The sequence below is a fragment of the Schistocerca gregaria genome, chromosome 8 (genome assembly GCF_023897955.1).
Source record: "Schistocerca gregaria isolate iqSchGreg1 chromosome 8, iqSchGreg1.2, whole genome shotgun sequence".
In the NCBI taxonomy this organism is placed as follows: Eukaryota; Metazoa; Arthropoda; class Insecta; order Orthoptera; family Acrididae; genus Schistocerca; species Schistocerca gregaria.
Window position 1 is genome coordinate 213,927,891 of NC_064927.1, and position 22,646 is coordinate 213,950,536.

Sequence of the window (22,646 nt, forward strand, 5' to 3'; positions counted from 1 at the left end):
GCATGCCGGGTGGAACCATTCCAGGTGTGGAGAGGGTCCTCCCGGATGCCATCAAGAGCGCACAGTACAACCAACTGCAGGTGGTTGCTCACGTCGATACCAATGATATGTGTCACTTTGGATCAGAACATTTTCTCTCTGCTTTCGCATGGCTGACAGAACTGGTAAAGGGTGCCAGTCTTGGTTGCAAGTTGAAAGCAGAGCTGACCATTTGCAGCGTAGTCGAAAGGACTGATTGCGGACCTCTGGTAAAGAGCCAAGTGGAGGATCTGAATCAGAGGCTCAGACGGTTCTGCGACCGTGTAGGCTGCAGATTCCTCGACTTACGCCAAAGCGTGGTTGGGTTTCAGGTTGCATTGAATAGGTCAGGTGTCACTCACTATACGCAAGAGACGGCTACACGGGTAGCAGGGGCTGTGTGGAGTGCACTGGGCGGTTTTTAAGGTTAAAGGGTCTCGGGAAAACACAAAAAGGTCTTCAGTCACAAAGGGTGCAGACTGAACACAGGAAGAACGTAGATACAGGAACCATTGGCATAACAGTTGTAAATTGTCGTAGCTGTGTTGGGAAACTACCAGAGCTCCAAGCGCTAATAGAAAGAACTGATACTCAAATCGGCATAGACACTGAAAGCTGGCTAATGCCGGATACAAGCTCAGCCGAAATTTTTGCGAAGGACCTAACGATGTTCCGGAAGGATAGGCTAAACGCGGTTGGCTGTGGCGTATTTGTTGCTATTAGAAGTAGTTTAACTTGTCGCGAAACTGAAGTACATACTTCCTGTGAGTTAGTATGGGCAGAGGTCATTGTTGGCAGCTGGAATAAAATAATAATACGTACCTTTTACTGACCTCCTAATTCAGATGACACAGTTGCTGAAAGGTTCAAAGAAAACTTGAGTTTGATTTCAAACACGTACCCAACTTATACGATAATAGTTGGTGTCGACTTTAATTTACCCTCGGTAAGTTGGCGGAAACACATGTTTAATTCCGGAGGTACGCATAAAATATCATCCGAAATTCTGCTAAACGCATTCTCTGAAAATTATTTCGAGCACTTTGTTCATGAGGCCACGCGAATACTTAACGGTTGTGAAAACACACTTGACCTCATAGCAACAAATAATCCTGAGTTCATAACGAGCATCAAAACCGATGCAGGGATTAGTGACGGCAGGGTTGTCGTAGCGAAATTGAATATTGTAATCCCCAAATCCTCGAATAATTAGCGAAAAATATACGTATTCAAAAAAGCAGATAAAAATTCACTTGGCGCCTTCCTGAGAGACAATCTCCACTCATTCCAAATTAATAATACAAGAGTAGACCAGATGTGGCTTAAACTGAAAGAAAGAATATCAGCAGCAATTGAGAGATTTATACCAAACAAATTAACAAACGACGAAGCTGATCCTAATCGGTATACAAAACGGGTAAGAACACTGTTGCAGAAACAGCGAAACAAACATGCCAAATGAAACAGAAGCAAAATCCAAAAGACTGGCGATCTTTAACAGAAGCTCGAAGTTTAGCGCTGATTTCAATGCGAGATGCTTATAGCACTTTCCACAACGAAATTTTCTCTCGAAACCTGATAGAAAATCCAAAGAGGTTCTGGTCATATGTGAAATATATTAGCAGCAAGAAACAATTGATGCCTCCTCTGCGCGAAAGCAATGGAGATACTATCGAAGACAGTGCTGCCAAAGTAAAGTTACTAACCAGCCCTCAGAGGTGCCTTCATAAAAGAAGACGAAGTAAATATTCCAGTATTCGAATCTAGAACAGCTGCCAACATGAGTAACGTGGAACTAAATATCCTCATAGTAGTGAATCAATTTAAATCACTTAATAAAAACAAGTCCTCTGGTCCAGACTTAAGTGCCTTTCGGAGTATGCTGATGCATTAGCTCCATACTTAACAGTCATATAGAACCGTTCGCTCGACGAAAGATCCATACCCAAAGACTGGAAAGCTGCACAGGTAACACCAATATTCAGGAAAGGTAGTAGGAATAATCTACTAAATTACAGGCCCATATCGTTAATGTCGATATGCAGCAGGATTTTAGAACATTGTGTTCAAACATTATGAATTACCTCGAAGAAAACGGCCTATTGACACACAGTCAATATGGGCTTAGAAAACATCGTTCCTATAAAACACAACTAGCTCTTTATCCACATAAAGTGTTGAGTGCTATTGACAAGGGATTTTAGACCGATTCCGTATTTCTGGATTTCCGGAAGGCTTTTGACACGGTACCACACAAACGGGTCGTAGTGAAATTGCTTGCTTATGGAATATCGTCTCAGTTATGTGACTGGATTTGCGATTTCCTATCAGAGAGGCCACAGTTCGTAGTAATTGACGAAAAGTCATCAAGTAAAACAGAAATGATTCCTGGAGACCTTACCGTACACCATGGCATCATCAGCTAACAACCGCAGATTGCTGCCCGCCCTGTCAGCCAAATTATTTATGTAGAGAACAACAGCGGCTTATCACACTTCCTTGGGGCACTGCTGACGATATCCTTGTCCCTGATAAACACCCGCCGTCGTGGACAACATACTGGATTCTATTACTTAAGAACTCTTCGAACCACTCACATATCTGTAAACTTACTTCATACGCTTGTACCTTCGTTAACAACCTGCAATGCGACACAATATCAAATGCTTTCCGCAAACCTAGAAATATAGTATCTGCCCGTTGCTCTTCATCCATTCTTCGCGGTATAACGTGTGAGAAAAGGGCAAGCTGAGTTTCGCACGAGCGATGCTTTCTAAAAAATTGCTGATGTATGGACATAAGCTTGTCATTCTCAAGGAAGTTTACTATACTCGAACTGAGAATATGTGTGAAGCTGCTGTTCAAAGCTGCCGCAGCGTAAATGTGTATGTCCATTACCAAGCAACTTCCGCAAGTTACTTTCTCAAACTCTTGCTGAGGTGTTTCCACTAGAACAAAAGCTTGCACAATATTACTTTGTAAGTCGCTTCGACAAGTTAATTTCAGAAACTTGCTGCTGGTTTTCGCATAGTCTTCCCGTTAAAGTTACACAGTGAATAGGCGTCAGGAAGTTTACAGTGCTGTGATTAAAAACATAGAAGCTGCCACCTTTGTTTCATTATTAGCATTGACGAAAAATCGTTACGAAAAACAAATTTAAGAAGAAAACTGTATTTTGGCGAAGAAATATATAGAAAGGCGTACATGTTTAATTTACATGGATACGCTACTGAAAGAAATAAAATACGTGAACTTCGCTCAGATTTAATTCTTTCTAAGAATATCATATGCTAGAAGTATGAATTAAAAAACACCTTCATACACACATTTTGCTGTTTTATTTAATACACGACATATTTCGGACCCTGTGGGTCCATCATCAGGTGTAACTTGTCGTAATACATGATTTATTGTTGCTCCTGAATCAGGTGAAACACATATTCCAGATAATCTAAGAAATGCGTTTACAACCTTGTAGCACGATCATACGTTCATTTCTCCCTCCTCTTCATACATAGCACTTCACTCAAGAGGTATGAAAAGGCTTGAAGAAAGAATGTGTAATGGTGCTAAAAAGTTAAAAGCGCTTTTCTTAGATTATGTGAGTTTCAATAAAGATAAAAAAATAAATCACCTATTAAGACAAGTTACACCTGATGACGGACCCACAGGGTGAAAATGCATCATGTATTTAATAAAACACGAGAAGTTGTGACTGAAGGCGTTTTTTAATTCACACTTCCAGTGTACTGAATACAGTCATGTTTGAAGCTACAAAATATGGATAAAATTAAAACGTCGTAGGCTAGTTTCAGACATCTCTTTTCTAATCTACAATCAAATATTCGAAAACAGAAAAACGGGATACAAAAGTGCGGTAACCTATCAACAAGAAGTGACTTTTTAACCACCCCTCGATTTCTGCGAACAGTTTTATTACTTGTAGGGATATTATACATCTAGTAAATCAAAATCTATTAATCTAGTAACCTAGTAAATCAAAACTTCAAAGTTTTTTATTACAATACCAAGATTGCGATCTAAAAAGCCTCTGCATTATTTCTGATGATTTGGACCATGATGGTGCCATGGTTCATCAAACGGAGAAGATTATATTACAGTTCTTGAAACAAGAATTTGAACGGCCTGTAAGTAATACTGAATATTTCACATATGGCTGTTCTGAACATCACAGAAACTGCAAGAATTTTTTGAATGTATGCAATGACTTATGAATTAAATGCACTTGGTCATTTTATTTCAACTAGCTACGGGATATCTCCCTGCGACGGAATTGCTAGCACTTTGGAGAGGCTTGCTGCAAAAGCAAGTCTAAAAAGAACGTTTCATGGACAGATACTCAATACTGGGCAAATTTTACAGTTTTGTCAAGAAGACCTGAAACAAGTGCCAGTTTTTTTTAATTTCAAATCAGGAGCTATCTTAACTTCGTAGCTGTCTTTCTGTACGTTTTTCGCCCTCAAGAACTGTTCCTGGTACTTGATCCATGCACCAGATCTTAGCACTTTCAGCAAATCTGAGTGGCGCCAAACGCTTAAGCTGTGACAGCAGTTTCTGTGTCATTTTTTATTTCTCTCGAAGTGAGCCGTTAATGCCTGAAGTTCGTGTACATGCTTATGGCTATGTTGCTTATGTGTACGAATTCTTCTGGTATCAAGGTATTGTTTCAAAAGTGAATGATGAGCAAAGTGTGCAACAGTTAGATTTATCATCCACATGGGCCATCATCATCTTTTTACTGGTCAAGAAAGACGCTTGCCATTCTCCCACGTTTTATGTTAGGTAGAAATCAACACGATGATAGGATGTACTTATACTCTAAGTCTCCTGTAAATTGGGGGATGTAAAATGGTCCTTATTGAAGAGCGAAATAAATGTGCAATGAAGCACATTACGATCACAGTGTTGCAACTTGGTTTGTGGTTTTACTGTAAAGCTGAGTGAGAGTTGACATAATATTCCTAATAGGATGTAATTATTACAATGATATGTAAGCTGAGACTGTTTGCCTGAAGTGATTAGGTGCTGGCGAATGACATAGTTCAACAACGTATCGGTTAAGAAGAGAGATAACGTGAACTGTTCAGAGTTGAAGCGATGAACATGTGACCGCAGAAGAAATTATATGCCCAGAAACGCACTCAGGTATGGATGCGTGACTGTTAAGAACGTTGTAGCAGTTCTGGAACATTTGCATTCCTTTGAGTTTGGTGTACGGCTAAATATTTACGTTGTCTCCCCAACGACGTACAACAATGCCGGCGTGACTGAGACGGCTATTCTCTGTTCATGTTGACTTCGTCTCTGAAATGATCAATTTAACATTGGAAGTCCTCGTCGCATCGCGAAGTGAATATTAGGACGTAGGTCAGTAAGGAAGTGAAAACTTCCACATATTATAACTTTTAATCAACACAATACTGCGAGAGCGTAATTACATACGTCTTTATCGTACCAGCTCAAAAGACTGACAGACGCCAAGATCAGTGGGAAAAAAGCAAATGAGGTACATAAAATAATTGATAATTTTACCTTCGATTTTCTGTTAGCTTACTCAGATAATCATACCTCACACGGGATGGCGCGAAACATCATTTCCTGGTACCTTTGTCGCACTTCAACGCAAGGTGGGCCTTGTTACTATTGATTGGGCGCTGCTAGTGTCAGAGGGTGGCCGGATGCCCTTCATGTCGCCACAGAGGAACGATGAGGACATTTTTTTTATATTTGTAGGCCATTTAAAGAACCTACACAACAATGCGTATCAAGGGCTTGGGGCTAAACAGTGAAAAACCATGTATTTGACATATACATGATTTTTGGTAGACATGCCAAGACAGTCTATCAAAACTAACAATACACTCTCCTGAACAAATTTATATTTTGTGACATGTCATTGTCCTTCCCCCAGCGTTTCATATTGTAATTTAACTTTTTAAACGTATCCTTTTAAAATGCAAAATTTCGGTCTGAAGAAACACTTCTGTTTGCTGTTGTACATCTTTGTTAGAAACAGAGGTTCTGCTTGTTTGTCCTCTTTTCAGTTCTCTAAATAAAATATTATATCTCTCATTTCACCTTTTTCATTTTTTCTGTATGATGTGTGCTGCTTGTGGAACACGTAAAAAAACAAGTTACATTTAGGGAGGGGAACACGGGAAAGAATTGTATCTTTTCTTTTTAAAAATTAGTTAAATAAAATAATACATATATACTATTTTCTTTCCTATAATTTTTACCTAATGTTAAACCTCAGTTTGCGACGAACGTTCAATGCACGTTCCATAATTTTAGAATAATTTATGTGGACACCGTGGTCATTTAAACTAGTTTTCAAATTATTGTGCAGCACATTACATTTGATTTCATTACTATGAATATAATTAATATACAATAATACTGACCAGAATCCATGATATTAGGTATCAGACAAGCATACAAAGTTTTAACACGATACCTCATACATCGGTGACGCGACCTGGATGATCATTTTCTGTTTATCGTCGCATGAAAGTAAGCATATTTGAGTGTTGCAGCATGATTGGAATTTGAGTTAATTATGTTATCTGAAATGTGTATTCAGTAAACTTCCAGCTGATATGCTTTTTTGAATGTATTTTTTTTTTTAGGGTTAGGTCCAGGAAGTCTATCGTTTAATTTTTTTCTGGTTCCATTGTGAATTTCACGTTGGGGTGCAGTTTATTTAATGTTTTCTGCATCTGTTGAACATCTGTATCATAACTCTCTATTAGCACCAGGATGTGACCTAGCGGGTGATTATAATTAAACTTTCCCTATTGAACACGTTACAAGACAGAAGCTAATTATTGTACAAGGACGAAACTTGGTAGAATTAATCTCCTCAAGAACATGAGGAAAAGAAATAACATATAACCAATTCAACCGAAATACTTTCAATGGGCTGCTACTGTACATCATAGCATTATATATCGGTACCTTATTGCTATAAAACGGGGTTAATATGACGCCCATCAGTGTACAAGAGTGTCTGAAAGCGTAGAATTCCATTCTGCACAGCAGAACAAAGCATGTCTGTAGGCTGATAATTCGATCGTTTCCAAATGTATTTTGGAGAAGCAGGTGAACTTCACAAGCGATTTGGGGTGGGGCCCCATTTTGCATGAAAAGTGTTGCGTTTAACGCATTTCACTCCTGTAGGGCGGGTATGATATGCTTGTCTTACGTTGTCCTCCGCAACCAGAAAGCAAAATCATTTTTCCCACACTTGTGGATTCAGCAATGTTTTTCCTTTTTTTCTTCAAGTGTGGGTAGAAATGAGGCAACTGAATATGAATCTTTTTTTCTTCTCCATTTTCATAAAACAGTACATAAACGACGAACTGCCATTGTGTATGTGAACGTTAAACACATGCAACCATAGAGTCTCTTATAAAACTTACTGGTCACATTCAACTTTGGATCTGGTAAATTCTGAGAATAATCGAACTCAGCAGCAAGAAAAGAAGATTCTGTTTAGTTCTTAAGGATGAGATCTTTCTTCTGTCTGCCTTCCTTTGGAGCAGTGAACACTCTACTTTTCAAACATCTGTTGGATCACTTCTCAGCAAATTTCGACATTATGAGCAAACATCACAAATATCTGTCTCGGCCTGCTTAAAGGCACAGTTACAGTGTTCTTTGAAAAACTTGAAATAATATCTTCATATTCAAATTTGGATTCTGAAAGCAATTTAAATTTGATTTAGTGCCAGAATAATGTCTCTTTCACTGAGAATCACGCTTAAATGTTTATTTAATTTAATCCACACATTTGATTCAATTTTATGTATCGACTGTTTCATTAATTAACATCTTTTACTGTTTGACCCTGAGTCTACTTACTTAAAAGTCTACAGAAAGCTACACGGCAAATTTTAATCTTAGATCCTCTGACAACTAACAAGTATTCTCAGATGGTTCGTCGAAAGGTCTTTGGGTTTTCGGTTTTCTTTGTATTCAGTTTCTTATCTTTCATTTCCATGGCCTGTGCTAAATGAGAATCTTGCATGTCCTTACCCTGTCCATTATGTTATATTTCATGTGATTCCTTTTGCTGGTTTTGTTACACTTTTAGGTGACACTTTTTTCTTGGAACATTCGTTCTTTAGCAAAAATATCGTTTCCCTAACCTCAGCTCCAGTATTGTTTATGTATGCATCAGCAGTTGACGTCTTCCTTTTAGTTTATGTCTTCTGCAAACTGCTACAGCAGTAAACATTTTTTATTTTCATTCGTTTCCACGTCACTTCGTTAGATGTAAAAACAAACTTACATAAACTTACGAGCAGCTAACTGCACATCAGACACAGTAAGTGTTGCCATTCACTGAAATAACGGGATTCTGAAACCAAGCTTGGAGGGAGCATTCTGCACAATGTGGTGGGTCGTTTAAAACGTTTTCCCGAAAATGAGCCATCGATCTATAGGGTTGTATTCCACAAAGCTCCTCAATCTTCTTATATGACTTCCACCTTTACAATGAATCTCGACAGAGAACTTTGGTTTCAAATGTTTCAGACTATGGAACATGTACTCGCGTATTCATGGGGTCTCACAGGCTCTGGAACCATTCACAACTAGAGAGTGGACGTTCAAAGATGACAACCTGGCGGCCCTCCTGGGCCGTATGGGTGCAGTCGACCGCAAGCTCTTTCCGTGTGACATCGTAGACATGGACTGGGAATGGTTGATCTGCAATACCATGCGTGGCTTGCGTCTTTACCTTCTGAACGAGAGCTTTGACACCTTGGAGGCAGCAAGGAAAAGATACCGTCGGTAAGTGCATTATCTTTTGCATGGTATTTCTTAGAAGTACAGTGCCGTGCCAGTAAGAAGACGGCTGCGTGACGCATTCTGCGCAGAGAAGAGTGGAGAAATTATTGTGGTCGCTGTCTCTTTCTCGCACCTTATGATCCATCTATTGCCTTCCCCGATAAATGGCAACGCTGAGGCAAGCGACGCTTCGGACCACCGTTTCTGCTTCTGACCCTCCCTATAAAAATTTGCAGGCTCAGAAAACTCTCGCTGTGGCTTCTTACCGCAATCCCTGCCGTGTTTCCTTTATGCCATCCATAATGACTACTACTGTGACTGAGTACCCTCACCATACCGAAACAAACACAAAAATGAAAGTTAAATATTTTTACGAGTACTACAAAACGCTCATTACGATAGGTGCGGCAGTGTAACGGCCAGTCCACACTGCATTTCAAATGGCGGCATGCAGGGCAGCCGTCCCATCACGTCTCCGTGCCGTTAAGGTTTCTCGAAAAGAGAGTTTTGATGGCTGACTTCAAATTCCGTTGTTGCTCACGTGATCCGAAAGCTCATTTCCTCTCGACTGTCACGTTCAGATTTCCATAATTATTTCGTTTCGTCGTGGTTCTCGTGGTGGTTGTTCGTTATTTTTGTTATTATAAACTGTTTTGTTTCGTTACTTCTTTTCTTAAATGTATAATTTTATAATAAATGACGAAAGATTAGTTGAAGCAGTGACGCAGCAGTCTGAATTATACGACATGGGTGTACTAAATTACTTGCTCTCTACTACATTTATAAACTGGATTTTTATCCATACTGGCACCATGTTTAATATTTTCCAATCAAATGGGCTTCAAATGGGCTGCAACTTGAAATGAAATGTGGTTAGAAGCAGAGTAATTAGTATGTGGAATTTTTTTGCATACTGTCAGGCATCTGTAATCGTTCATATAGACAAGAAAAAAACATTCAGTATTTGTAAGAGTGGCAAAATGCTTTTTTAGTGAAGTATACATCAAGTAATGTATTAGAGCTGTTTGGCTAAATGTTTGTTCATGGCAGGCTTATTTGTTGTTAAGTAGATCCCTTGACTGTGTGTGAAACAATTTTGCAAGCATCAGTGGCCAATATTTATGTGGTTTCACTATCTAACGTCAGTATACATTAGGCACTTCAACTATTGAAAGGCAAATACAAGATGTAAACAAAACCAATCCCATAAATCTTGAAGGGAAAGCTTCGAGGGAGATACGACTAATGCACAAAAATTTGCACTGCACTAGCAACTAAACTCAATTTAAACAAACCAGTTTTTCACGAGATGTAATGGCAGCCTGTAACTTTCTGTTCCTTTTAACAAGTCTGTGTGCAGTTTGACGTAACAAATGAAAAACTGGTGCTGCGACTTCCTAAAATACTTATAAAATGCAGATTCCTCTTCCTCAAGCTACTTTTATAGTGTGTGAAATTCTCTTTCTGTACCGCGCAGTGATATTTATCGGACCCACACACTTTTTTGCGTTGTTTTGTACTTCTGCCTTTCTTGTCTAAATGCAGGTTATCCCTGCAAACTGTAAATCATTTGAGTCCAATTTTGTACAATTTTGGATTCTAGTACTGCGCGTAAAAACAGGTGAAAATTATTTTGCGAAGATCGCAATTCCTGCGAGAAAACAGTTGAGGAAAGCCATACGAGTTGAGATCACTTGATCCGAGTTGAGTTGACGCGCTGTGATGTTGACGGACAGTGTGAATACACCTTGACGCGACAATGCCGTGACAGTGCGGTAACGGTCAGTGTGATCTTGCTTTAAAGCCAGGGTTGTGCAAGCAGCGAAAGAGACTCAACTTTACCGGCACTAGAGTGACGTCACCGCAGGTGCTTGTGGAAACGTTCACGTTTCTATGGCATCACTCGAGCATCGCCACTTTTAGGCTGGCACAAAATTTAACGTCGCTTTAGCTTTGTGACGGTACTTTCCTTCCCCCACCAACAATTGGCGTCAAAAGCAAATCTAGCAGCTGCCATCTTGTTTTCAGTGCCTTCAAATCTAACGTGTGTGTTGATGGTTTTTGCACTAATACGAGTGTTGGAATTTTAATAGTAGCAACTATTTATTTCCAGCTCGTACAGAATAGATACGTGTTTCAAAGTTTTACTGACCTTCGAAGTAGCCATACGCATTGTGTATAACCAGTTGCCGGCGATGTGTAAGTCGCAGGACACTCTTAGCAGTGCCAGCTGTGTTGACAGTTCGAGCAGCGAGGTCTATTGCTCGACGAATTTGTAGCAGTTCTGTAGCGAATCCCGTGACGTGTTTCTTTCAGGTTAGAAATCGAGTTGAACTTACAAGGGCATAAGTCAGGGGAGTGCAGGAGGTGGTATAGCACTTAGCAGTGTAAAATGATTTGTAGGTTCGAAGTGGCTTCCTTAAATATGCAAATGATGAAATTTAATGCAATAGTGGCAGTATATCAGGTTCTAGTACTAGGAACTTCAGTACTCTTAAACACTTGTCCAGCGGAATTGAGAAATGAAGTAGCGAGGTCTCTGGTGGCGCACCTGCAAGAACCGTAACTCCAGAATTCACCGTAGGATAACTTCAGTATTTCGTCGTTTTTAACTGATGTGGGGAGCTAGAATGAAAATATTACCTTTCAAACGACTCTTCTGGGCATTGTAAATAGCGCTCAACACACCAGAACATTGAGATAGTATCCAGAATGAGATTTTCACTCTGCAGCGGAGTGTGCGCTGATATGAAACTTCCTGGCAGATTAAAACTGTATGCCCGACCGAGACTCGAACTCGGGACCTTTGCCTTTCGCGGGCAAGTGCTCTACCACTGAGCTACCGAAGCACGACTCACGCCCGGTACTCACAGCTTTACTTCTGCCAGTACCTCGTCTCCTACCTTCCAAACTTTACAGAAGCTCTTCTGCGAAGAGCACTTGCCCGCGAAAGGCAAAGGTCCCGAGTTCGAGTCTCGGTCGGGCACACAGTTTTAATCTGCCAGGAAGTTTCATATCAGCGCACACTCCGCTGCAGAGTGAAAATCTCATTCTGGAAACATCCCCCAGGCTGTGGCTAAGCCATGTCTCCGCTATATCCTTTCTTTCAGGAGCGCTAGTTCTGCAAGGTTCGCAGAAGAGCTTCTGTAAAGTTTGGAAGGTAGGAGACGAGGTACTCGCAGAAGTAAAGCTGTGAGTACCGGGCGTGAGTCGTGCTTCGGTATCTCAGATGGTAGAGCACTTGCCCGCGAAAGGCAAAGGTCCCGAGTTCGAGTCTCGGTCGGACACACAGTTTTAATCTGCCAGGAAGTTTCATTGAGATAGTAGTTTTGAGGACGTGATATAAATATTGGAGGATGTCAGGTAATCGCTAGATGTCAAATAACGAAGTGTTTCACTTGAGCAAGACGTACATATACAACGAGAGGATCGAATCTCTTAATAGAGCTCAACAAATACTTGAAACTTATTTTTGTTATCCGAAAGTTGTTTGTTTGGTTTATTTGAGTGTGGGTTCCTCAGGATTAGGGAAGGATGGGGAAGGAAGTCATTCGTGCCCTTTCAAAGGAACAATCCCGCCGTTTGCCTGAAGCGAGTTAGGGAAATCACGGAAAACCTAAATCAGGATGGGCCGACGCGGGTTTGAACCGTCATCCTCTCGAATGCCAGTTCAGTGTGCTAACCTCTGCTTCATCTCGCACTGTATCCAAAAGTTGTTGAGGAATTAATTTTCACTGAGGCGTGCTACTGCATCTAAGTGTGTTTACTGCCCCTGAGTTATTTCTGCGCAAAACTCAATCTTCATGCTTCGTCTTGTTCTTATCGGATTCTTGGTGCAATTCTAATGTCATAACCTGACTTACAACGCCAACATTTGTCCAAAGAACCTCAGTTGGTGCCATGTTAAAAACATGGAATAAGAATTTTGACAGGAGCCTGTGGAAACAGCAGCAAACGGCGCCACTGCCGAATGAGTTGTCACGCCACTTGCTGCTCCATCACTTTAGCTGCATATGGAAACTTGGCTTGAAGCTACTGGTTGCAGTGCCACGCTGTACACTGTTCCTTTCCACTGTAAATCATCCCACTATTCGCCTACTTACGTGCACACAGCTACAGACAGTTTTCGATTTTTTCTTTTTCTTTATTTTACTTTTAAATGTCCAGTCACTAGTATCGCTATGTTTTGTAATTTCAGATGTACGTGTAAATCAAGGAGGCCATATATGTGTAAGTATCTTTGTAACAGCAAATAGGGAGTCGACATGAAGTATCGATTGTAGGAGCCAGAGTCTGGTACTTCGACGTGAGGGGAGCACGTGCGTGTCTGTTGGCAGAGTTTCAGTGCTATGCGGTGACGTTAGTAATATAGGGACATTAACATGTCACCTGATTTAATAAGCACAGGCAGTGGAGAGTGATTAGAAGTGGATACTTGTTGGGCAGTGAGGTGAAGTCAATCATCAAAAGCGTTTCGGCGAATGTTGTAGAAACTAATCGCCAACATGGAGTTGAAGCAGACCAGGGCTTCACAACTCGATAATATAAGCGTGAGCACTAGCACCTGATCACGATGTTGCACTGAGCACGTCAGTCCAGTGATTGGCACACTGGACTCACATTCGGAGGACGATGGTTGAACTCCGCACCCAGCAACCCAAATTTAGGGCTACCGAGATTTCTGTAAGGCATTTTAGGCAAATGCCAGGATGGTTCCTTTGAAAAGGACATTGTCGATATCCTTCTCCATACTTGCGTAATGCGAGCTTGTGCCCCGTCTCTAATGACCTCACCGTCAGCGGGACATTATAGTATAATCTCCATCCTTCTTCTTCCTTTCATGTTCTTGCGTATAAGCAATGTTGTGACATGTGTTTACGACAACGCGAGACAAGTGCATGCTGTAGAATAGGGCAAGGTCAGTTCTGACAGTGGTATTGTAAGGTGGCAGCTTGAATGAATATCAAATTAGCACCTTACATGACATTTTATACGTCGTAACGATTAGATGAATATGTCACCTGACATACTTTGTCAATAACGAGCTGATTTGCCTATCAAAATGTACAGTATGTAATGGAAAGGGATGACACTCTAATCGACGGCATTAACACACCGAACCCAAATTCAAAAAGAAATGAACAAACATCGGTGTTTAATTTCCGGCACACAATAATATTAGTGCTCGGCAAAACTTACAGTATCTATATGCATACTACATCTTAGGTAACTACAGAAACTGAATCTCAAGAAGAACTTATTCCCCTCTATGTTCTAAGGGTGACACACCATCAGTTATCCGACCGTTGGAAGTTAACACCGATCATATAGACTGCTTATATGACAGTGTTCTTTTTAAATACATGTCGCCGTAATGAACTGTTTCAGGTTAGTCGTCGTGAACCACATACTGGTCGCCACAGGGAGCACGCTGCTGCTGTTCAAGCTGTGGCAGATCCTCGTTGCCCTGCTTATATGACAGTGTTCTTTTTAAATACATGTCGCCGTAATGAACTGTTTCAGGTTAGTCGTCGTGAACCACATACTGGTCGCCACAGGGAGCACGCTGCTGCTGTTCAAGCTGTGGCAGATCCTCGTTGCCGTGATACGAGTGTGACTGCCGCGCGGCTGCCCAGCGGCAGCGGCAGACTCTGGAGTTCCTCCTGCCCAGCACGCCCGGCTTCGGGCACAAGCTATCATTCGCATCACCAATGTCGTTTTCTAATCCTTAACATCCTTGCGTCGGCTATTTCAAGGAACTTCTTTCAATAATTGCATTTCCATATTCCAAATGTAAATCACAATAACTGTATAAACTATTAAATTTATACTTCTAATTACTTATGCTATCAAGATGACTTTTATCACTACAACACTACTGGTCATTAAAATTGCTACACCAAGAAGAATTGCAGATGATAAACGGGTATTCATTGGCCAAATATACTAGTGCTGACATGTAATTACATTTTCACGCAATTTGGGTGCATAGATCCTGAGAAATCAGTACCCAGAACAACCACCTCTGGCCGTGGCCTTGATACGCCTGGGCACTGAGTCAAACAGAGCTTGGATGGCGTGTACAGGTACAGTTACCCATGCAGCTTCAACACGATACCACAGTTCATCAAGAGTAGTGACTGGAGTATTGTGACGAGCCAGTTGCTCGGCCACCATTGACCAGGCGTTTTCAGTTGGTGAGAGATCTGGAGATTGTGCTGGCCAGGTCAGCAGTCGAACATTTTCTGTATTCAGAAAGACCCGCACTGGACCTGCGACATGCGGTCCTGCATTATCCTGCTGAAATGTAGGGTTTCGGAGGGATCAAATGAAGGGTAAAGCCACGGGTCGTAACACATATGAAATGTAATGTCCACTGTTCAAAGTGCCGTCAATGCGAACAAGAGGTGACCGAGACGTGTACCAATAACACCCCATACCATCACGCTGGGTGATACGCCAGTATGGCGATGACGAATACACGCTTCCAACGTGCGTTCACCGCGATGTCACCAAACACGGATGCGACCATCGTGATGCTGTACACAGAATCTGGATTGATCCGAAATAATGACGTTTTGGCTTTCCTGGGCCCAGGTTCGTCGTTGAGTACACCATCGCAGGCGCTCCTGTCTGTGATGCAGCATCAAGAGTAACCGCAGCCATGGTCTCCGAGCTCATAGTCCATGCTGCTACAAACGTCGTCGAACTGTTCGTGCAGATGGTTGTTCTCTTGCAAACGTCCCCATCTGTTGACTCAGGGATCGAAACGTGGCTACACGATCCGTTACAGCCATTCGGATTAGATGCCTGCTAGTGATACGAGGCCGTTGGGATCCAGCACGGCGTTCCGTATTACCCTCCTGAACCCACCGATTCCATATCTCGACCAACGCTAGCAATGTCGCGATGCGATAAATCGCAATCGCGATCGGCTAAAATCCGAATTTTATCAAAGTCGGAAACGTGATGGTACGCATTTCTCCTCCTTACACGAGGCATCACAACAACGTTTCACCAGGCAACGCCGGTCAACTGCTGTTTGTGTGAGAGAAATCGGTTGGAAACCTTCCTCATGTCAGCACGTTGTAGGTGTCGGCACCAGTACCAACGTTGTGTGAATGCTCTGAAAAGCTAATCGTTTGCATATCACGGCATCTTCTTTCCTGTCAGTTAAATTTCGCGTCTGTAGCACGTCATCTTCGTGGTGTAGCAATTTTAATGGTCAGTAGTGTACATCAGCATAAATACTAATTTGGATTTTTGTTGTTTATCATTATGTTTACTATATTATTTCAAGCGTTTCTAACACAGCAACTTAATGCAGTGTGGTTGATTTCATATAACAGAGGACCAGCTGTCTGTTGCCTTGTGGTGAGTAAGAATTGAACAAACACAAAGACGTTAGTAAAACATACCAAGAGAAATTTTAAAATGATATTACATCAAAATTTCTTCAAGTATTCTCGTTACAGGCGTTCTGCACGCACCGTGCGTTTCTGTCTTCAGTTTACGAGAGACGTTCATTAATAACGCAAAACTTTCTTACTCAAATCAGGTTGGTTTCATTTAGGATTCGATTACACTATATTATTCCCCACTATTTTTGCTACAAAACGCAACTTTTCAACATAATCTCCGTTCTATGATACGACCTTATGCGACGATCAGCCTGGAACGCTCAAGCAATTCTCCACATATGGTCCTTCAAAAAAATGTTCAAATGTGTGTGAAATCTTATGGGACTTCTCATCAGTCCCTAACCTTATACACTACTTATCCTAAATTATCCTAAGGACAAACACACACACCCATGCCCGAGGGAGGACTCGAACCTCCGCCGGGACCAGCCGCACAGTATGGTCCTTCCTTGCTCTTTGAGATCTGTTTACTTGGTGGCGAGTAACCCAACGGGAACATCACAACTGGTGGACGGGCGTGTCAACACTACCTACAGAGTTCGCGCGGCTTCTCCTGCCGGAGGTTCGAGGCCTCCCACGGCCGCGGGTGTGTGTGTTGCCCTTAGCGTAAGTTAGTTTACGTTAGGTTAAGTAGTGTGTAACCCTAGGGACAGATGAGGCCAGCAGTTTCAAAAACTTCCAACAGAGATGCCCAGTTGTGTGTTGACCTTAGCGTAGGTTAGTTTACGTTAGGTTAAGTAGTGTGTAACCCTAGGGACAGATGAGGCCAGCAGTTTGAAAAACTTCCAACAGAGATGCCCAGTTGTGCACCGAGGAGTTTGATTGTGATCCGCCGATCACCTGGAATGACAGTGCCCGCACGTTCCAACATCGCAGGGGTTAGAGATGTGGGCGCCCAGCCGGTACGCGGGAGATCGGGTAGGGTTGCGCCACCTTGTTGCGATGATGACACACACCTAGGCCACCGTGCTTTTGTTCACTGCCATGTCTCGGTATATATTCTGGAAGCATCTGTAAATATCTGCGATGCTCTGGTTTTCCGCCAAAAGAAACTTAATCGACAGTGCCCGCATGACAACTCCCTGTTTCGGACGCACCTCACTTACAGATGGCATTTTCAGGGCTACGTATGGCGCCGCCACCTATGGGAAGTTCATAAACTACAGAGACTGAAGCGGGAATATTCCACGATTCTCCGCAACAAATTCCGCATTTTTTTTAAACCTAAATGTGTTGCATTACTTTTGAACGCCTCTAGAACACACAGAATGAGTGAGCATTTTTTTGGTCACCAAAATAACTGACGATGGCAGAAGCAAAGAAGATAGAATATGTAGACCGGTAATAGCAAGGCAAGTTGTTATCTAAAAGAGAAATTTGCTAAACTATATATATGAAGAAGAGCGTCTGTGTTTGCTTGTAATTCATACAAATCTCCAGTTTTATTCCAATTTTGATTAAATTTTCACTCTTTACCTTGAAGACCAAAGGAAGATTACGGTCTACACAAGATTACGTGATCTGACTTGAAAGTTATATGCATGTAATGTGTAAATGGGAAAAGGTGTTACCAAAAATTTCTAAAAATTATTCGCTAATTTACATCAGATTTGTACACGACTCCCTAATGAACATATGGGCGGGCATAGACTATATGTATATGCATTTTAATATGTTGTTGTTGTGGTCTTCAGTCCAGAGACTGGTTTGATGCAGCTCTCTATGACTATCCTGTGCAAGCTTCTTCATCTCCCAGTACCTACTGCAACCTACATCCTTCTGAATCTGCTTAGTGTATTCAACTCTTGGTCTCCCTCTACGATTTTTACCCTCCAGGCTGCCCTCCAATACTAAACTAAAGATCGCTTGATGCCTCAGAACGTCTTACCAAACGATCCCTTCTTCTAGTCACGTTGTGCCACAAATTTCTCTTCTCCCCAATTCTGTTCAATACCTCCTCATTAGTTATGTGATCTACCCATCTAATCTTCAGCATTCCTCTGTAGCACCACATTTCGAAAGCTTCTATTCTCCTCTCTATTTATCGTCCACGTTTCACTTCCATACAGGGCTACACTCCATACAAATCCTTTCAGAAACAACTTCCTGACTCTTTAATCTATACTCGATGTTAACAAATTTCTCTTCTTCAGAAATGCTTTCCTTCCCATTGGTAGTCTACATTTTATATCCTCTCCGACCATCATCACTTATTTTGCTCCCCAAATAGCAAAACTCGTTTACTACTTTAAGCGTCTCATTCCCTAATCTAACTCCCTCAGCATCACCCGAGTTAACTCGACTACATTCCATTATCCTCATTTTGCTTTTGTTGATGTTCATCTTATATCCTCCTTTCAACGCACTGTCCATTCCGTTCAACTACTCTTCCAGGTCCTTTGCTGTTTCCGACAGAAGTACAATGCCATCGGTGCACCTCAAAGTTTTTATTTCTTCTCCATGGATTTTAATCCCTACTCCGAATTTTTCTTTTCTTTCCTTTAATGCTTGCTCAATATACAGATTGAATAACGTCGGGGACAGGCTACAACCCTGTCTCACTCCCTTCCCAACCACTGCTTCGCTTTCATACCCCTCGACTCTTATAACTACGATCTGGTTTTTGTACAAATTGTAAATTGCTTTCGCTCCCTTTATTTGACCTCTTCCACCTTCGGAATTTGAAAGAGAGTATTCCAGTTGTCAAAAGCTTTCTCTAAGCCTACAGATGTTAGAAACGTAGGTTTGCCTTTCCTTAATCTATTTTCTAAGATAAGTCGTAGGGTCAGTATTGCCTCACGTGTTCCAACATTTCTACGAAATCCAAACTGATCTTCCCCGAGGTTGGCTTCCACCAGTTTTTCCATTCGTCTGTAAATAATTTGTGTTAGTGTTTTGCAACCGTGGCTTATTAAACTGATAGTTCGGTAATTTTCACATCTGTTAACACCTGTTTTTTGGGACTGGAATTATTATTATTATTATTATTATGGACAGTTTATAAATACATATGGCCGGCCTATTAAAATATCAAACAAAACGCGAGATTTCCGGAACTGTGACGTACACTATTCTCATAATTAGAGTCGTGGTCCAACACAGCCCTACTTGAAACAGTAAAACTGAGCTGAAACAATGGAAGACGATTCCTCTAAAAAAATGAGATACTGTTAGCAAAATGTAATAACAGATGACGCAACAAATCATATTTTCATACAGGTGAAGAGGTATTCATTCGTCGCACTCCGCTGACACCCAGTGACTCAAATATGCCCTTCGATTTAAAACGACTGTAGTTTCGCAAGCCGCTTGTGTGTCACTAACCATGAGTATCAAAAGGGACAGCGGCAATCACTTTGTGTGGCAGATGTTGAACATCCCGGGCAACGTCGGACACTGCAGCTAACGTCTAATATAAACGTAAATGTTAGTATGTCTTTCCTGAAATTGAATGTCATGGGTGAATTGATACACAGAAGTGAAATGCTTTACTTAAACATCACACATGAGTAGAAAGTGAGAAGTGATATTGTGGAACAATACCGAAGATTATATCTGTTGATGTAAAATCTACAGAACCCTTATTGAATCAAATCGTGGGGAAAAAAGCGTTTATGGCATAACACGACAGAAAGATGAGACAGGGAGATAGGATACATCCGGAGGAAAATGGAATAGTCAATTTGGTAACAGAAGGAAGCGTGAAGGGCAAAATCCGCAGAGGAACACCAAGGTTTGCATAAAATAAGCGGGTTAAAGTAGTAACGTCCCCTTAGAAAATTATGAATGGCTGTGCTGGTAAACCTCTTACGTTATTTGATTTTCAAACAGCTGAGTAAAACTGAACATATTCAGACATTTCTCTCTTTGCTTATTCTGATCATCACTAAACTGACAATACTTTTAGCGCAACGCAATCTGATTCTCAATGATCCCTACAAAAGAATTGCCCTGACTAACAATAACCTATACCTTTCATGAATCACTCGAACTACTGCCATACAGCGAGCGCCAATACTGCCCGCTAAATAAAAGATTCTTACTACTAATGGCACTAACTACTGATAGGCATAGTTAGCAAATGAAAGATTTTGATAGAGAACAAACAATGTATCTACCTTAATGATGTTCAAAACGCTTATAGTGTCCTCTCAAAACTCTGGCATCTCTCTCTCTCCACATCCACGACTGCTGGCGGCTCACCAACTGCGCAACTCTAAGCGCTGTTCACATTCAACTGCCCAACACTACACAAGCGAATATCCCAACATTGAGTCCAACCAGTCATAGACTGCACACAGTACAATCAGTGATTTTTATACAGAGCGCTACGTGGCGTTACCAACATAAAACCCTAAACAGCCTACGTACAAAGTGGATGTAGATTGCAGTAGTTCTGCACAGAAGGAACTTACACAGGATACACTAGCGTGAAAAGCCGCATCGCACCAGTCCTCGAAATGGAGAACAAACAAGCAACGTTGGCTTTCTAATGAGACATCGACCTGACAGCTATTCATTCTTCGTTCTTAAAGGTAAGTGGGAGACACACTAAGCTCGATTTCTAACATACACTCTAAACAAAAACAAAAGTGGATGATTCATTCAAGAGAAAGAGCTTCACAAATAGAGCAAGCCATTAACGCGTTGGTTCAACTCCGGCTCATATGCAAGCTGCTAGTAGCCTTGACACTGATTTATACAGTTGTTGGGTGTCCTCCTGAGGGATATCGAGCCACATTACGTCCACCTGGCGCTTTAGATCCTCATAATCACGAGCTGGCTGGACGGTCTTGCTCACAATGGTCCAAACGTTCTCGTTTTCGGGACGTTCGTCGGCCTTAATGGCCAAGGTAGGATTTGGCAAGCACGAGGGCAAGTAGTAGAAACTATAGCCGTGTGCGGGTGGACATTATCTTGCTAAAATGTAGGAGACGATAGTTTGCCATGAATGACAACAAAACGGAACGTGGAATATCATTGAAGTACCGTTGTGCTGTAAGGGTGCCGCGGTTCGTAACCAAAGGGGTCCTGCTGTGAGAAGAAATGACACCCAAGATCATCACTCCTGGTTGTCGAGCAGTGTGACGGAGGACATTCAGGTTTGGATTCCACCGCTATCCGATACGTCTCGCACCCTTACTTCACAGCGGTACGGGGACGACAGTCTGCTTGCTAAACTATACGTTGGCCAGCGAGGTCGACAGATCTCACCGTAACTGAGACCGTTGGGAGCATTTTGGGTAGGGTTCCCAACCAGCTCAGGGTTTTGACGACCTAAAGCGGCAGTTGAACAAACTTTTGCTCGATATGCCTCAGAAGGACATCCAGCAACTGTATCTGTCATTGCCAAGCCGAATAATTGCTTTCATAAGTGACAGAGGTGGACCAACGCGTTGCTGACTTGCTCGCTTTGTGAAGGTCTTCTCAGGAATGAATCACCCAACTTTTAATTTTTTTTTTAGATCATACCATATGAAAACAAAACAATAAAGACAGTTTCGCTGTCTACTGTTATCCAATATGCTCAGATCATTAATCAGAAGTCAACGCGTCCCTTGCAGTACATGTGGCTGCGTTTCCAATCTATAGGCACAAAATATGCATTGTACCGCTAAATCAGGACGAGCACAATGATGAACGTCCTGTATTAAAATACTGAACTGTGATCAACAGTTATGAAGCAAATACTGTCATTAACTTGCATTACGAAAGTAATCAAGGAGTGGCCGAGCAGTGCAGATAATAAATACGTAAAACAGAGAAGAATATTTGTTTTATTGATTTTCAGAAGAAAAGTATGTGACCATACTGCCCCTTCCTTAGCTCGGAATAAAACGGGATTTTTCAAAATAGACATCGACATAAGTAAGAACAATTTTTAATAAATACACTTATCAAAATGGACCTAGGAAAAATGTGGTTTCAGCCCGAAATTTTATTTATACCAGGACGGAAGAAGTCTGGTCACTCCAAAAGTGGTTCAAATGGCTCTGAGCACTATGGGACTTAACATCTGAGGTCATCAGTCCCCCAGAACTTACAACTACTTAAACCTAACTAACCTAAAGACATCACACACATCCATGCCTAAGGTAGGATTCGAAGCTGCGACTGTAGCGGTCGTGCGGTTCCAGACTGATGCGACTAGAACCGCTGGGCCACACCGGTTTGCTGGGCCACTCCACTAGAGAATATTGTGACGTAGGTAGTACCAAAAGAACTTTGGGATTTCATTTTTTTTAAAACGTTAGTATAATGTAAAGGAAGGGTGGGCAAAGTGGCCATGCTAAGGAATTTTTTTTAATCTTGAAGAAAATAAATAAGAAATAAACTATAAAATTAACATACGATATCCTACATATTTAACTACATCAAGCAATTTTTATTTTG

At 41.5% G+C, this 22,646-nt stretch overlaps 1 protein-coding gene and 1 non-coding gene across 5 annotated transcripts in view; one reads left to right on the top strand and one right to left on the bottom strand.

Moving 5' to 3' along the window:
- LOC126284894 (fatty acyl-CoA reductase 1-like) overlaps positions 1–14,672 on the top strand; it is a 152,580-nt gene extending 137,908 nt beyond the window's left edge. For 3 of the 4 annotated variants that reach the window (XM_049984152.1, XM_049984153.1, XM_049984154.1), the window contains 2 exons: positions 8,578–8,835; positions 14,356–14,672. In XM_049984152.1, the coding sequence (XP_049840109.1) occupies positions 8,578–8,835; positions 14,356–14,449 (352 nt within the window). In that variant the 3' untranslated portion in view covers positions 14,450–14,672. The other variant, XM_049984155.1, reaches the window with a different exon arrangement.
- Positions 11,609–11,682, bottom strand: Trnas-cga (transfer RNA serine (anticodon CGA)). The gene has a single exon. It is a non-coding gene; the product is annotated as a tRNA-Ser (tRNA).
- Positions 14,673–22,646: the final 7,974 nt, after the last annotated feature.